This window comes from Dasypus novemcinctus, chromosome Y (assembly GCF_030445035.2).
Source record: "Dasypus novemcinctus isolate mDasNov1 chromosome Y, mDasNov1.1.hap2, whole genome shotgun sequence".
Taxonomy (NCBI): domain Eukaryota; kingdom Metazoa; phylum Chordata; class Mammalia; order Cingulata; family Dasypodidae; genus Dasypus; species Dasypus novemcinctus.
The window spans coordinates 2,932,423-2,948,546 of NC_092216.1; the positions used below are offsets into that span (position 1 = coordinate 2,932,423).

The 16,124-nt window shown below is 40.2% G+C and overlaps 1 protein-coding gene across 2 annotated transcripts in view; it reads left to right on the forward strand.

Annotated features, from left to right (window-relative positions):
* The window catches only part of LOC139438382 (arylsulfatase H-like), a 62,372-nt gene extending 49,524 nt beyond the window's left edge, over nt 1-12,848 (forward strand). For both annotated transcript variants that reach the window (XM_071213484.1, XM_071213485.1), the window contains exons 6-11: nt 610-1,033; nt 2,515-2,651; nt 6,171-6,305; nt 8,495-8,657; nt 10,076-10,197; nt 11,762-12,848. In XM_071213484.1, the coding sequence (XP_071069585.1) occupies nt 610-1,033; nt 2,515-2,651; nt 6,171-6,305; nt 8,495-8,657; nt 10,076-10,197; nt 11,762-12,114 (1,334 nt within the window). In that variant the 3' untranslated portion in view covers nt 12,115-12,848. The remainder of the gene's footprint in view (nt 1-609; nt 1,034-2,514; nt 2,652-6,170; nt 6,306-8,494; nt 8,658-10,075; nt 10,198-11,761) is intronic.
* Nucleotides 12,849-16,124: the final 3,276 nt, after the last annotated feature.

Here is a 16,124-nt window from a genome sequence, read left to right on the forward strand (position 1 = left end):
CCAGACAGTGAATTTCTCATTGGTAACAAAGGATTTGGAAAGGATTCCATACAATAATGTATGTAAATAAAGCGTAGGGGTAATTGATGGATAGTTTGTGTTCAATAAAAGGGATTTTTCCCACCCTGAGAATCCTTTGGTTGGTGATGGACTTTGCAGGGCTAGATTGCCATCCTTAGCTTAGGGCCCTTGCAGAGCGGCTCTGTGTACAGAATTTCAGACACTTTTCAGCAGGACAGAAAGAAAAGGGCAGAAGTCGCTTGGATAACAATAGCCAGTGCCCCAAGTACACTTTGTAAGTTCGTGGTTTAGTTGACAACAGATGAACCAATGTGCAGATTCTGGCTTTCTCGCTGGTTCCAGATATCCAAACCATCTTAAATCACAGAGCTGGATGTAAAAGCCCCAAACAAATGGTTTCTTCTGGATATAACGTGAGCCTCCTCTTCTGTGATTTAGGAGACTCCTTGGCATTTCCCAGGGAGGTGATTGGTGATACAATAGCAGCCCAAGAGTTGGAGCTGTACTGAACTTTTACCCAGTGAGGCTGAAATTCTGGGAACTGGTTCTGTGAGTGCCATGACAGCCTGATTTTGTCTTGTCTCCCAGGAAAATGGCACCAGGGCTTGAGTCACGCCTCTCGAGATGATCACTGCCACCACCCTCTCAACCACGGCTTCGACTACTTCTACGGCGTTCCCTTTGGCCTCATCAGTGACTGCCAGCCTTCGAAGACACCTGAACTGCACCGCTGGCTGAGGGCCAAGCTCTGGATCTCCACGGCTGCTGCTGCCCTCTTCCCCCTGCTCCTTTACATCCCCAGATACGCCGGCTGGTTCTCAGTGCCCTGGAAGGTCATCGTCTCCTTTGCTCTCCTCGTCTTCTTGTTTTTCACAGCCTGGTACTCCAGTTATGGGTTTACCCGGCGTTGGAATTGCATCCTCATGAGGAACCATGAGATTGTTCAACAGCCGATGAAGGAGGAAAGAGTCTCTTCCCTCATGCTGAGGGAGGCGCTTTCGTTTATTGAAAGGTAATCAGTCATTTCTGCGCTGATTTCCTGGGCAGGAATGTCGTTTCTATTTCAGAGCAGTTGGGTACCTCTTGGGCCACTTTGTTTGAAATATTTATGACATACTTGAGTCCCCTGCCTGAGATAAAATGAAATAGAGAGTTGAATTTCAAAACTGAACACTGGACAAGCAAAGAAGTCTATTTTATACACTTCTGTTTTTTAAAGCTAGAATTTTAATCTATATTGTTCTAATGCAGATTCATATCTGAGTTGGTTGACTCTTTGGAATTTGTCTGGCTTTTGATTTGCCTTAGACGCTTCTTGCTCTTTGAACTACTTGGAAGTGGCTCTGTATCTGCAGATATCTAGTTTTAAGTCTTGTAAGTTTAACCCAAGCCACACACACACGAATGTACTGAGCTCTCATCTTTCTATGACTGTTCCTTCCCAATTAAGTATTGAAAACCCATTAAAATTGTCAGAGTGGACTCTCATTGATCTTGCTTTTCTATTCTCAGAAGGAGGAGTGGGTAGAAAAAGTGACAGCATAATTCCAGGGAGTTAATGAGTAGATAGCAGCACCCCATTTTTCACATGCCTCTCACTGCCAAAGTTGCTTATGCTATGTTTGAGAGAACATAACTCAACTCTGTCTCCTTCCTCTTTTTAAATGCTGTTGTGAATGAATGGGTTTATAAGATGGCTACAGGAAACATAAAAATGTCAAACTCAAACAACATGACACAAAGGAGAGAAACTTATTTCTCTTTGACAGTAGGCAGGCCTCAGATGCACTTTAGCTCCTTCTACCTTGTTATCAGCCATCCCATGGTAGTAGCCTCATGGCTCCAAGTAGATGCCGAGGCTCCGGCCATTTAGTTATGTTCTAAGCAGCAAGAAGGAAGAGGAAGAAGGAATAAGAAAGAACCCTCTCTAGAAACGGCATAGTGCAGTTTTATTTATCCTACACCCTTGGTTGGACTTTTCTAGATGTAATGGAGGCTGAGAAATGTAATCTGTGTTCTGGGCAATCTTGGATTTAGTTAAATATCAGGGCTTCTTTTACTGAGAAACACAAGGATGGTGAAAGGGGAGGATCTGAAGCCTCAGATGAAGGAGAAGTAAGCCTACACTTAGGATACACTTCTTCTTTTTTTATGTCCAAGAGAGTACAATGGGTAATGAGAATTCTTGTTTCATTTTTACGTGACTTTATTCATTCAACAAAGATTGGAAGATTTATTAAACCGCTGCTTATGTCAGATGCTAAGCTGGATACTAGAGAGTCAAAGATTGACTACACTATTTTATTGCTAAAACATATTCTCAGTTATTGTGAGAATCTCCTTCCAATATAGAGTCTTGTTGTGGTATGCATTATTTACTAAAGCATGAAAAAAATCTCCATTAGTTTTTCCAAGTTCTTTCAAGACGTGCAGAATGAAATCAAAGTGGAGGAATTGCCTTGATGGATAATGCAATTGATTTTCTACCCATAGGTATAAAGGTGGACCTTTCCTTCTGTTTGTTTCCTTTTTGCATGTCCACACACCACTTATCACCAAGAAGAAGTTCTTTGGACACAGCAAATACGGCTTATATGGGGATAATGTTGAAGAAATGGATTGGATGGTAGGTGAGTATTTCGTAACCTAGCTTTTTGTATGAGATTCAAGGGCTAGAGAAAAGCAAATCTCTTCAATGTCTGACATGTCATCCAGCCCTGTATATCATGGGCAAATGCTGGTAAGTGTTTTTTCACTGAATTGAATTAAAAAAACTAGCTCTGGGTTGAGCAGTACCAGTGAATACAACCAGAATAACAGTCACAATTTATGAGTCTAGGTTTTCCCATCTTTAAAATAAAAGTAGTCATTTTCTTGAAAAACTCGCTTTCAATATTAATGAAGTTTTGCTGTGAAAAGCATGGTGGATCCCAGTATTGCCGTTACTGAAAAATAAGCCCCAATAGTGCTTCACGGACAATTACGGGACATTATAGATCCCCCCAGGACCCACTGGATGGAACGTGAGAGAGTCTGGGCTAGGATGTGGACCATTGACTATGGGGTGCAGTGATGCTCAGAGATGCACTTACCAGGTGCAATGGATGTGTCATGATGATGGGAGAGAGTGTTGCTGTGGGGGGAGTGGGGGGTGGGGGCGGTGGGGTTGAATGGGACCTCATATTTTTCATAATGTAATTAAAAAAAATAAATAAATAATTAAAAAAAAACATGGATAGAATTACTGAAATCTTAAGTTCAATATCGATCTAACCTTTCCATTCAAAGGAACTTTGTGCTTTTAAAAAATATTTTAATCACCTTTCCTTATTGGCCTCTTTCCATGTATCTTTGGCGAGACTCATGATTATCCCGTTGCCATCTGCAATCCCACACACACATACCTTCCCATATTTATACATTCCATACACACATTCTATACGTTTCCAAATGAAACAATGTTTTTGTAGCTATTTTATTCCTTTGATATATATTGATATAGTTATTACTCTAGCTAGATCTATCACAAACTGATCATTTAATTATGCTCTTGTCAGAAAGCCTTTATCACCTTTTATGCTACAAACTCATGGGTCACCACAAAAATAGAATGAAATAATAACACAAATCTTAACTTAGAGTGGCAGCTTTTCTAAGAAATGGCTAGCCCGGCTTCTCAAACAAATCACTTTTAAACAATGAATAAACAGGGATGAGATTCCAGCACGAGGGATATGTGTTGACTGGAAGGTAAGATTTGCAGGGTGCCCAGGGAATCCCAGGGCAGTGTTTCCTGCTGACCTGAAAATGTCCAAAAGAAATTGGAAATCAAACTGGCATGGTTTGGAATTTGGCTTGCTCAACTTTCTACTTGAATTTTTTTCAAAACGCTTTGTCCCCTTGAAGATGTATCAGCGTCTACCTGCAATGCCTGCTAAGTGTAACTGAATGTTATTGTTACAACTCAAACAACAAAAATAGCCTTCTATTTTGATACAGACTCAAGATGGCACCAGGGAACCCTGGATTCCTAAAATAAGAGGCTGCTGCTCTCTGCAGGATGTGATGACTGCTTTTTATTCCTGCAGATCCACTTTTTAAAAAAAGTTGATTTATTGAAATATATCACCCACACACAAACATACGTAAACAATAAGTGTATAGTAATAGTTGTGCACTTACAAAGCAAACATATATAACATCACACAGGACTCCCATAACTCACCCTACCACCAACCCCCTACATTATTGTTAAACCTTTTTAACTAATGATTAAAGAGCATCGTCAAAATATTACTACTAAACAAAGTATTTCCCCCCAAACCTCCCTAATATTATTATCTTTATCTCATTTATATATGAACATACATAAACAATAAGTGTATAGTAAAAGTTGTAGATTTACAAGGCAGACATGCATAATTTAATACAGGGGTCCCATACATCGACCCTCCACCAACACCTTGCATTATCATGAAATGTTTGTTACAAATTATGAAAGAATATTGTTAAAATCGTACTTCTAATCTTAGTCCTTACCTTACATTTGGTGTGTTTCTCCCCAACCCACCCTATTATTATTTTTTAAATATATTTTTTTAATGACAGAAGTTGCAAACTTATAAAACAATCATGCACATGTGCAGAATTCCCAAACAACACCCCTCCATATATACACCACACTGTGGTGGAACATTTGTTACAGGTAAGATATCATCTGATTGTTACCATGTCCATAGTGTACATTTGGCTCACTTTTTCCATACTGCCTCAGTATCAGCACAATACATCTTTGGAATAGATGCAAGAATATTATATTATTACTGCTAAACACAGGCCATAGGTCATTCCGGTTGTATTTTTCCCATGTGTTCTGCATATGTTCTTTTTTTCAAAGAATTAGTTTTTTTTAAGATTTATTTTTTATTTATTTCTCCCCTTCCCCTAGTTGTCAGCTCTCTGTGTCTATTTGCTGTGTTTTCTTCTTTGTCAGCTTCTGTTGTTGTCAGCGGCCTGGGAATCTGTGTTTCTTTTTGTTGCGTCATCTTGTTGTGTCAGCTCTTTGGGTGTGTGGCGCCATTTCTGGGCAGGCTGCACTTTTTTAGTGCTGGGTGGCTCTCCTTACGGGGCGCACTCCTTGCGCATGGGGCTCCCCTAAGTGGGTGACACCCCTGCGTGGCAGGGCACTCCTTGCACGCATCAGCACTACGCATGGGCCAGCCCCACACGGGTCAGGGAGGTCCGGGGTTTGAACCGCAGACCTCCCATGAGGTAGGCGGGTGCCCTATCCATTGGGACAAGTCCGCTTCCCCAGATGTACTTTTAAAAAAGACATTTCCCCCCAACCCGCAAGATGGCTTCCTTGTCTGTCTGCTCATTGTTTCCACTCCTTGTCTGTTCACTATATCTGCTCATTGCATCTGCTCCTCTTCTTTAGGAGGCACCAGGAACTAAACTTGAGAACTCCCATGTGGGAGGCAGGTGCCCAACTAATTGAGCCACATCAGCTCCCTGACATGCTTTTTTTTTTCCAATTTCACTGATCATTTTATTTTAAAAAATAAGAGTGTCTTTCCTTCAGAGTAGCATTTATTAAAATTTAGAAAGTATATAAAGCCAAATATATACAATATCCACAGTCAATGACGAGAGTAAGCTTTGTAGTCATTGTACTTGAAATAAGGCTAATGTAGCCATTGTAATTGAAGAAATGGTTTATTTTTGTCCAATTGGGGCCCAAATAATGACTCTCATAGTTTATTTTTCCAGATTCTTTTTTTAAAATTTATTTTTATTGCCTTTTTTTTAAAGAAGATACATAGATCACACAAAATGTTATATTAAAAAGCATAAGAGGTCCCCATATACCTCCCACCCCCCTCACCCCACTCCTCCCACATCAACAACCTCTTTCATCATTCACATTCATTGCATTTGGTGAATACATTTTGGAGCACTGCTGCACCACATGGATGATAGTTTACACTGTAGTTTACACACTCCCCCAGTCTATTCAGTGGGTTTCATAAGTTAATTTTCACAGCTGGACCCTCTTTGAATGGGCTATTTGAATTGTGGGCAGTGGTGACCTCACGTAAGCAAATGCTAGTTGTCCACATGAAAGGTTTCTTGCTTCTGACCTTCACCAGGCAAGATCGTCGAAGCCCTGGAACAAGAGTGTCTGACTAACCACACTTTGGTCTACTTCACCTCGGACAACGGAGGCAGCCTGGAATCTCAGGACGGGGCGGCTCAGACCGGTGGCTGGAATGGGATCTACAGAGGTAGGTAGCGAAAAGACCCTTTTTGGCTTAAAATCAGTGCCCTCTCTACTTAGATGGCATAGCTTGGGCTTTCGTTGTTTTGGAGACTTGAACGTGTGTGAGTGATCCTCCTTTATGAGGCTGGATGAAAATTTAAAAGAAAGCAAAACACTGGAACTTCTGGGGCAATTTCCAACAGTTTTAAACACACGTTTGGACCAGGAGAGCTTGTCTAGGTACATCAGGATAGAGCGCTGGGTGATTCTTAGGGGTGGACACTATAGGGTGTCCCTGGGGTCCACCCACTCTGCCAGGAGCACCCCCTCTTCCAATTGTGGTGACTGAAAATACCTCCAGGCAATGCCAAGTCCCCTCAGAAGGTAAAATTGCCCTGAGATAAGATCCACGGATGTTAAATCATAATCACGTGAACACCTGGATTCAGATTTTTTAAAATTTAGTAAGTAAATTGTGTTATCACTCTCTTTTGAAAGTGTTGCATTGTTCAGGAAAGAGTCATTTCTTTTAATGAATGAAAGCCTTGTTCCTCATTTCCAGTGTATTCTCTTGACCTCCTCTGATGTCCTCCTTGATGAGTCAATTATATATGCTCTTAGGATTTTAGCAGGGCAGAGCCACGCAAGAGAACATTTTAAAAAGAATTTAGTGTTTGCTATCCCTCCACCCCCAAAATCTAAAAGGACATCAAAGTAGTCATCACTCTAAAAGTCAGAGCATTTAGACTTCCTTACACATTAAAAAATAGTGTATAAACTATATATATATGTATACATGTGTATAATATACATTATGTATATAACAGTATGTATATAATAGCTCACATATATAATGTAGACACATACATCTATAATATGTATCCATATTATATGATATGTAACATAATACATATATAATATGGGGATTGACAGAGAGGTGAGCTTCTAAATGTGTGCGTCTTCTCTGTTTTGTCATAATATTCCTCATTAGGAAAGATTAAATAGCTGCAAAATGCTGCTAAGCCTAGCTGAAAAGGTGGGTAATAAAATGAAATCACTCAGCATATGCTGTGCAATGAAATGGGTTATTGTAACAGTGACACTGCCTGGGTGTTTGTGTGTAAACTCCATCCTAAATAATGTCTGCTCCTCAAATCTGAAGAGATATGCCGTATTTCTTGGGAGTAGCCATTCCCTTTGGGGCAGGTAACAGCTCACTAGTCTGATTCCCATACCTCATCAATGAACTAGACATCCTGGTTAAGAAATTAGTTCTGTTTCATGCTCACACATTTTCCGGTTATTGAGAAGCTCCAAGTTTGTTTGATTGTTTGTTGCTCGTGGGCATAAAAAATATGGATTTGTTTCCAGGAGCTTGTCAGTTTTTCATTACTATGATACTTTTAAAAGTGGGGAGACTTTGGACAATGTGAAGTCTGGAATTGGGACTTGCCCTCGTTTTCTACTAGAGAGACACTTTCTGGGATTTTCTTTGTAATTCGTAATGCCAGTAAGAAGGATAAGCACGTGGAAGACGTTCAATGAATTTCTCATAGTCATTCTTTGTGGAATAGTTGTATGTTCTTTTTTTCCCTAGAGAGACTGTTTTTAAAGTATGACCTTGACTTGCGGTATTCTATTCTTCTCTGAATGCCTCTGACTCAGGACTTGTCCTCCAGCTCCGTCTTCATCTCAGATTTGTGCTGGAACCACCCAAGATGGCCTTTGCCTAAGAAGTGATTCTCAACACTTTCGTTATCGCTGCACCATTTACCAGCCCAGCTAATTCCCTCTTCCTTCCCTTATCGGGGAGATCATTGGATAAGGTCAAACTTCCTGAGTTTGTCGAGCCCATCCTTTAGAGCCAGTCTAGTTTCAAGGAAGACTTGGTGGCTTAAGGGATTGTCTCATTTCTTCTCATGATATTGAAATTCTGTAGTCTTCATTGACATGTCATTGGCATAGCTTCTTATGACCGCTCTTAGATTTTATTCCCTATGATTGATGTGTCACTTGTACATGAGAACCTCACAACTAGTGTTTTAGCTTCAGGAAGGCATGTTTTCACTTCTCAGGTACTTGCATCTCTCCTCCCAAATATAGCCTATGGGTTTGAATATAGCAAGTATGGAGAAAAGTTGCACCTAGATTCAACGTGGCAGAGAACGATGTGGTTGAGTTTACTCCAGCGATGGTTTTCATCTTCGGTTTTAGGTGGCAAAGGAATGGGGGGCTTGGAAGGGGGAATCCGTGTCCCTGGCATATTCCGGTGGCCGACAGTCCTGGAGCCGGGGAAGGTGATCGACGAGCCGACGAGCCTCATGGATATTTACCCGACATTGTCTTATATAGGTGGTGGGATCCTGCTTCAGGACAGGTATGGAGAGTGGGCTGCCTCTGATCTAGGGAGGGGTATTTGGCACACATGCGGATGCAATAGATAATTTTATGTGTGTATCCAGTTTGCGAGTTAATTACCAATATTCTGCCCATATGGCCAGGCAACATTTCTCTCCCCTTGGCACATGGTGGAATATTTTGACTGTTTTCATCTTACATCACATTTACTCTCTCCCTCATATTAGTCCTGTGTACAAGTGCCTGGCCTTATGGTGGGAATGGCACCTCAATCATTTTTATATTCCTCCCCTTTAGCACATTAGATGAATTTATGAATAAGAGCAAGAATGAGTAAATTTATGTATGATGGCTTACACTGTATCTTATCACACTTTCTATATATGGGTTTTACAATGGAAAAACACATTATCTGCTTTCATGGCTCGATGTACCTACCTGTGGTGCTTTTTACTCCTCTGCTGGGAAGTTTTACTTGAATCGAATGAGTGTAAAGGACTGAATTTCTTCAATTCATGACATTAATTTATGTTGTCTTCCAAGATATTAGACTATTTCCAGTGTTTCACATCTCCCATAATCTTGGAAAATGTGTCATTTCCTTTTTGTTGTTATAAAATGAGTAAAAATGTGTAATAATTTTATAAAAATCATTTCTACCTCTGCTTCTTTCACTTCCTTCTCCTCCACTTTCTTGACATATTCTCCACCTTCTCCTCCCCTTCCACCTTCTTCTCCCCTACCTCCTCTACCTTCTCCTTCTCCTCCACCTTTTCCTCTTCCTCCACCTTCTCCTCTATCTCCACTTTCTTCTTCTCCTCACTGTCTCCTCCTTCTCCACCTTCTCCTCCCCCCTCCACCTTCTCTTCTCCCACCTCCTCTTCCTCCTCCACCTTTTCCTCCATCTCCACTTTCTCCTCCTCCCCACTCTCTCCTCCTCCTCCACCTTCTCTTCCATCTCTTCCTTGTCCTTCCTCTTCCACCTTCTCCTCCCCCACCTCCTCCACCTTCTCCTCCATCTCCTCCTTCTCCTTCCCTCTCTATCTTCTCCTCCCCCACCTCCTCCACTTCCTCTTCCTCCTCCACCTTCTCCTCCATCTCCACCTTCTCCTCCTCACTCTCTCTTTCTCCTCCACCTTCTCCTTCATCTCCTCCTCCTCCACCTCCTCCTCCTCATTCAACTTCTCCATCTCTACCTTCTCCTCCTCCTAACTTTCTCCTCTCTCTCCACCTCTTCCCACACCTCCTCCACCTCCTCTACCTCCACCTTCACCTCCTTCTCCCTCTCCTCTTTACCACTTTGTTATCCTCCACCTCTTCCTTCACCACCTCTTTCTCGTCCCCATTTCCTTCTCTTCTTTTTCCCTCTTCGGTTATAAAATGCATGACTAATCTAGGCTTTTCTCCCCATTTTCTGCATCCCACCTCTCTCCTAAGAATAATTGATGGCCGGAACCTGATGCCCTTGCTGGAAGGCAGGGTCTCCCACTCTGACCATGAGTTTCTCTTCCACTACTGCGGCGTCTACTTGCACTCAGTGAGGTGGCATCAGAAGGACTGTGAGTAGGATGATGGTGGACATGAAGGAGAACACCATAACGACACAGCCACGTCTCCCATTTCTCTTGGGGGAAGTTATCTCTCACGCAAACAACAGCCAGCCATGATGATTCTTCTCCTTTAGAAAGTTGCTTTACTAGACATTGTGGCTATACTAGGGTTTTGGGAATGGGTGTGTGTGTAACCTTGTTTGCATGCATGTGAGAGAGACTGACAGACTTGAAATAGCCACGCCACAAATCATAAACTCTCTGGTCTAACTCACACAGCTGTTACTTATTCCACCTTCCTTTAAAAAATTGCTGTTGAAGGTCTCTGCCCCACTTTTACACAATAGGTTTCATGCAAACAAATAAAAATTAACATATGATTTTGATTCACTCATGTCTGTAAAGAAAGATCTTTCAGAGACATTGGATAATGTTTAGGAATTATTACTTGATTGGATGTGACTTGATTTGCAGGAAAAACATGGATTTCCCCCCATGTGACCAATTTTCTATGGCATGATGCAGTCTCGATGTTTATGTAGATGAGTCTTCCAAGTAAAACATAAACAGCACAAACAAACAAAAAACCCATAACTCTTTCTTTCAAATTCTGTACCATTTAGGAACATGTTCAACTGTAAGTTACAAAAGAAAACAGTTGACCAAACAACAAAAGCCTTCCAAATCTGACTACACAGGGTTAGACAGAATTTGTTTTATTTTTTCACATAATAAAACTTTCTGAGACTGGGTCACACTGGAACCATGGCTCTTTGCCTATTTCCAGTTTGCCATTCCTAAAATAATAGTCTTATCTTTGTGCTATTCATTCCATTGATGCAAAATGTTTACTCTTTCTCTAAGAATCACTTGTACTCCATGGAGGATGGTAGGGGAAAGACAAAAAAAAGGTAAAAGATCCAAACAGGTGTTTTAGTTCGAATTTATTAGGAAAGCAAAATTTTCACAAGATCCAGACAGCAGACTTCTGTGTTGACCACAGCCTGGGAAATGCTCATGATGCTTACTACCTAAAATTGACCTCAGGAGATAGAATTGCTAACCATTTCATATTTTAAAAAGGAAGGAAGAAAGGGAGGGAGAGGAAGGAAAGAGGAGGAAGGGGGGGAGAGAGAGAGAGAGAGAGAGAGAGAGAGAGAGAGAGAGAGAGAGAGAGAGAGAGAACAAGGAATAGTGAATCTTGCCTAATGACCCTTGCCAATTTCAGATCAGAGAATGGTATTTAGCCTTATATAATTTTCCCACCTTGCTTATGCCAAGTCAAATCATGTTTTCAAATCACGTTTTTAATTACAATTTGTATGATTGTGGTGGTCATTTAGGTAGGCGCTATTGTCTCCAAAATTTCTTATGATAAGTTAAGAAAATTCTTCACGTTTGGAATGAAACTGTGCAATGTTCTAAAATTTGAATAAATGCCACCATTGCTATATAATTCCGTGCAGAAGAAGATCATTGAATGTGAGGGAAAGTGTTTGGGAGAAATATTTTGAATGGTCAGAGTTTTAAAATAGCAATGAATTTGGCTCTAAGATAGACCCCTGTTTTCCAGGTGCAACCGTTTGGAAGGTCCATTACGTAACTCCAAAATTCCACCCAGCGGGTGCTGATGCCTGCTACAGCAGTGTGTTGTGCTCGTGTTCTGGGGATGTGGACTTCCATGATCCTCCACTGCTCTTTGACATCTCAAGAGACCCTGCAGAAGCCCGACTGCTCAACACTGACAATGAAGCGTTATTTGACTCAGTGATAAAGAAAATCGAGAGAGCTCTGAGAGAACATCGTAAGACAATAACACCTGTCCCACAGCAGTTCTCTGTGTTCAACACCATTTGGAAACCTTGGCTGCAGCCATGTTGTGGGTCTTTCCCCTTCTGTGGGTGTGACAAGGAAGATGCTCCATGACTACAGGGGCTACTTGTTACCAACCACAAAGGCACCATTACAGTGGTCAAAAGAGCAAGTGTCAGCTGACTCATTAATGCCGTTTGGGATAAAAAGGGTAACTTCAACCACTTATTTTTATTCAAACTTAAGTTGTTACTCCAAGTCATGTTGAGGCACTCAATGAAATGAAAGTTGATCGGCACAACAGTGAACCTTAAATGGAGCATTCACTGTATTAACTTTTTACAAAATCATGTCTGAATCCCAGGTAAAGGACAGATTAAGGTGACCATCTAACGATTCATGCGGATTTGTGGATTCTAGAAGATGACTTGCAGAAGCAGCATCTCCAGTATGATTGCTTCAACAAGGTTGTGTTAGAAACTTCTACCTACAGATCCTTAACCCAGACACACAATTTTTTTTTTTTAAGAAATCACAGTAAGTTTTTCATTTGATTATGAAGCATTCATAAAACACTTTCACTCCTTGATTTCCCCCCTTTTCTTCTTTGCTTCTCTTCCTGTCTAGCAAATGAATGGTCCTGGGACAAAATGTCTGGGATGAAAGTTTTTGACTCTGCTTCCTGCTACCTATGTGATTGGGGGGAAATCTCTCTACCTTGGTTTCCTCATGTGTAAAACGGTGGGAAAATAGTGTCTATTTCTCAGACCAGCTGTGTGGATTATTTGCATTCATTCTTGTGAATTACCTAGTGTATAGTGAGCACTCAATAAATGTTCTTATTAATATTCTTGTTGTAATTATTGTCTACTGTAGCTAATTATATTCCTGAAGGACAGAGTGGGAAGAATGGGAAAGAGACAATGTTAAGGAAAAACAGAAAAATGGATGAATGTTTTCAGAACTGATAAAAGGTATTCTGGAAGCACACTCAGGAAATAATTACAAACAGAGTAAATAAAAATAAGTCCATACCTTACAGATTCATGATGAAGCTGCAGACCACAAAAGGCAAAGAAAAGATTTTCAGATTAATCAGAGAGAAAAGATGCTACTTACAAAATCATAAGGATTAAGCTAATAACAAACTTCTAAAAATCAGTGACAGCCACAAGACAATAGAATAATCTGTTTAAACTGTCAAGAGAAAACATTCAACCTAGAATTAAAGGTCTAAATGGGTAATTCAATTATGATGGTGACATTTTTTTAAAACTTAGAAACACAATGGGGAGAGTTTACCACTATGCAGCAAAAGAACTCAATGAACTAAATGAATTTCTGAAAGGTGAAGGGAAACAATTCCAGAAAGAGAAAATCTGAGATGTCAGGTGAAATGGCAAAGAAAGCAATTATTAAAACATGGAGAAGTAGAAGCAAACATCTACTTGATAAAAATTTATTTATTTAAATTTATTTTTAAATGTCTACTTTAGGGAGAAGTTCAATGAAATAAAATTATGGAAAATAATATCACTTAAGGGAAGAAGGAGGATACATAGCTAATTTCTTCTAGGATCCTTGCATTCTTCAGGGGGAGGGGAAAGAAACTGAGGAATTTGGGCCTTGTGAAAAATACATGTAAAGCTATAATGATGAGAAGAAATAGAATGTATATATTTGAATCCAACAGAAAAATGAAGTGTAATATAAGACATAGGAAAATGCAAGATACACAAAAGTGCACAAAGAATAATACATATTTGTCTCCCAAGACCCTAAATTACTAGGTTTATCTAAGAATCAAAGGATAGACTTCCTTTAATAAATATTATAACATACGCGATAAAAATAACAATTTATGGCATGCTTTGGTAGATCTCGTAAGTCATCTGACAATGGCCAAACAGCAAATATTAAATCTTCAAGAGCAAAGGGCATGTGGAAATCTTATGATCATGCTAATACACTTTGTAATAGGCATTTTATAAATCTCAGTAACAACTTGTGATTTTTGAATAAAAAATTCTCTTAAAATAAGGACCAAAAGGTTATAGTTTCTTAAAATTTAGACCATTTAACATCACATTCCCAACCAAGTTTCACTTGAATTAAAGATAAGCTATGCAAAATTCAGCTAAAATATAAGATGAGAATAGAGTGGAATGTGCAATTTTCAGATGCAAATGACCTCATCATATAAATTTTGACACAGACATCTTGTAGCAGTTTGATATTGTTTGTGAATTCCAAAAAAATAGATATTGAATTGTATTTGTAGATTGGTTTGTTCCTCTGCACATATTGGATTTTTTACTTGATTGAATAATGGTTGGGCTTTGATTGGGCCACATCAGTGGGATATTGAGTGCCCAACTCCTTGGTGGGCAGGGACTCACAGAGAAACTGCACTGCAGGAAAGGAAGGTTGGAGTTTTGAGCTGGAGCCCTGGGAAGTAAAGACACAGGAGAAGAACACAGAGAAATAGAGATGGCTCCATAGACATGGCAGGGACCCTGGGAAGAGAGAGAGCCTGATAGTCTCCACCTGACTTTGTGGAGAGAAAAGAGAAGCTGAGTCCAGAGAGGAATAAGTCCTGGGAGAGAGATGAGACTTGTCCTAGCCTACAGCTCAGCAGATATTGGAAGAAGTTGGAACCACAAAGATTTAAGAGGAAGAGGAAGGCTGAACCCTGGCAGATGTTGGCAGCCATCTTGCTCCACCATGTGGCAACAGACTTTGGTGAGGAAAGTAACTTCTGCTTTATGACCTGGTAACTGTAAAGCTTCTGCCCCACATAAATGCCCTTTATAAAAGCCAACAGAGTTCTGGCATTTTGCACCAGCACCTCTTTGGATGACAAACACACATATGATATATACAATTGAAAATAGAATTTAAAGAAAAGCAATGCAAAACACACTATACCTGAAATATTTTTAGTGTCTTTCAGACATAAAGATCTCATAGAAATGGATAAGAGTAATACTGGCACCTAGAATAGACTTTGAAAACCAGGGTCAAGATGTGTGCTTATAAGGGGTAGAATTCTTGGGGCTGTTCTTTTTCCCCTTAATATAATAAACTTCATTTTTTAAGAGCTTTAGATTACAGAAAAATTACGTTGAAGTATAAGGGATTCCCATATACCCAACCCCCTCCCCCTCTCCCATCTTCCCCAATTAATAACATCTTACAATTGTGTGGTAGATCTGTTACAATTGATGAACAAATACTGAAGCATCATTTCTAACCAAGGTCTATAGTTTACAATGTGGTTTACACTTAGTTATAACACCCTAAAAATGCCCTATGTTCCACTTATTATGTCCTCCTCCCCTCAGAACCTCTGGTAACCACTATTTTTATAACAATGTTACATGTTCTTCCAGTACTTCAATATTAATAAGTTTACTTTGTCCATGGTTGCATCCCCACCTTATGTTTGTTCCTCCCTCAACCTTGAGGATTTTGGGATGGTGATGCCTGCTCTGCCTCAGATTGAGAGAGGGCTTAGATCTTAAGGGGCAGATGGAAACATCTGTTTTGCTTGCAGTTGGTAGATTCTCTCTGTTTTTTGGGATGGGGGCTGTCCATCATCAGCATATTATGTTGGGCAAGTCTGATAATGTGGAGAGCAGGTGTTGGCTACCACTCTGCTGAAATTCAGGGCATATGAACAGACTGAAGATTTAAGTCATGGAGACACATATTTAATGAGTTTCATGCTAATTATAAGCTCAAATAAAAGGGGTAGAAGAATCATGTGTGGGAAAATTATCAACGAGTCTAGCTCTGTTACACTGAGAAAATAGGTTGTCATGTATTCCAAGGCAAGGCTCACCAACAGGGCATGATTGCAAGGAATTCTGTGCCTTGACTATAGTGTCTGGAGGACTCTAGAGCCCTCAGGAGCACCCCTGTTTGTGGCAGTTAGTGAGAACCACCTGAGACATGCATAAGTATAACTTCTGGAATGTCCTCCCAACTCATTTTGAAATCTCTTAGCCATGAAACCTCTTTCATATTTGATGTTTCCCTCTTTTGGTCAAGGTCTTTTATCAAATGTATTGCTTAGGAGTAATCCCTCAGTGCCAGGGAGGCTCATTCCTGGGAGTCATGTT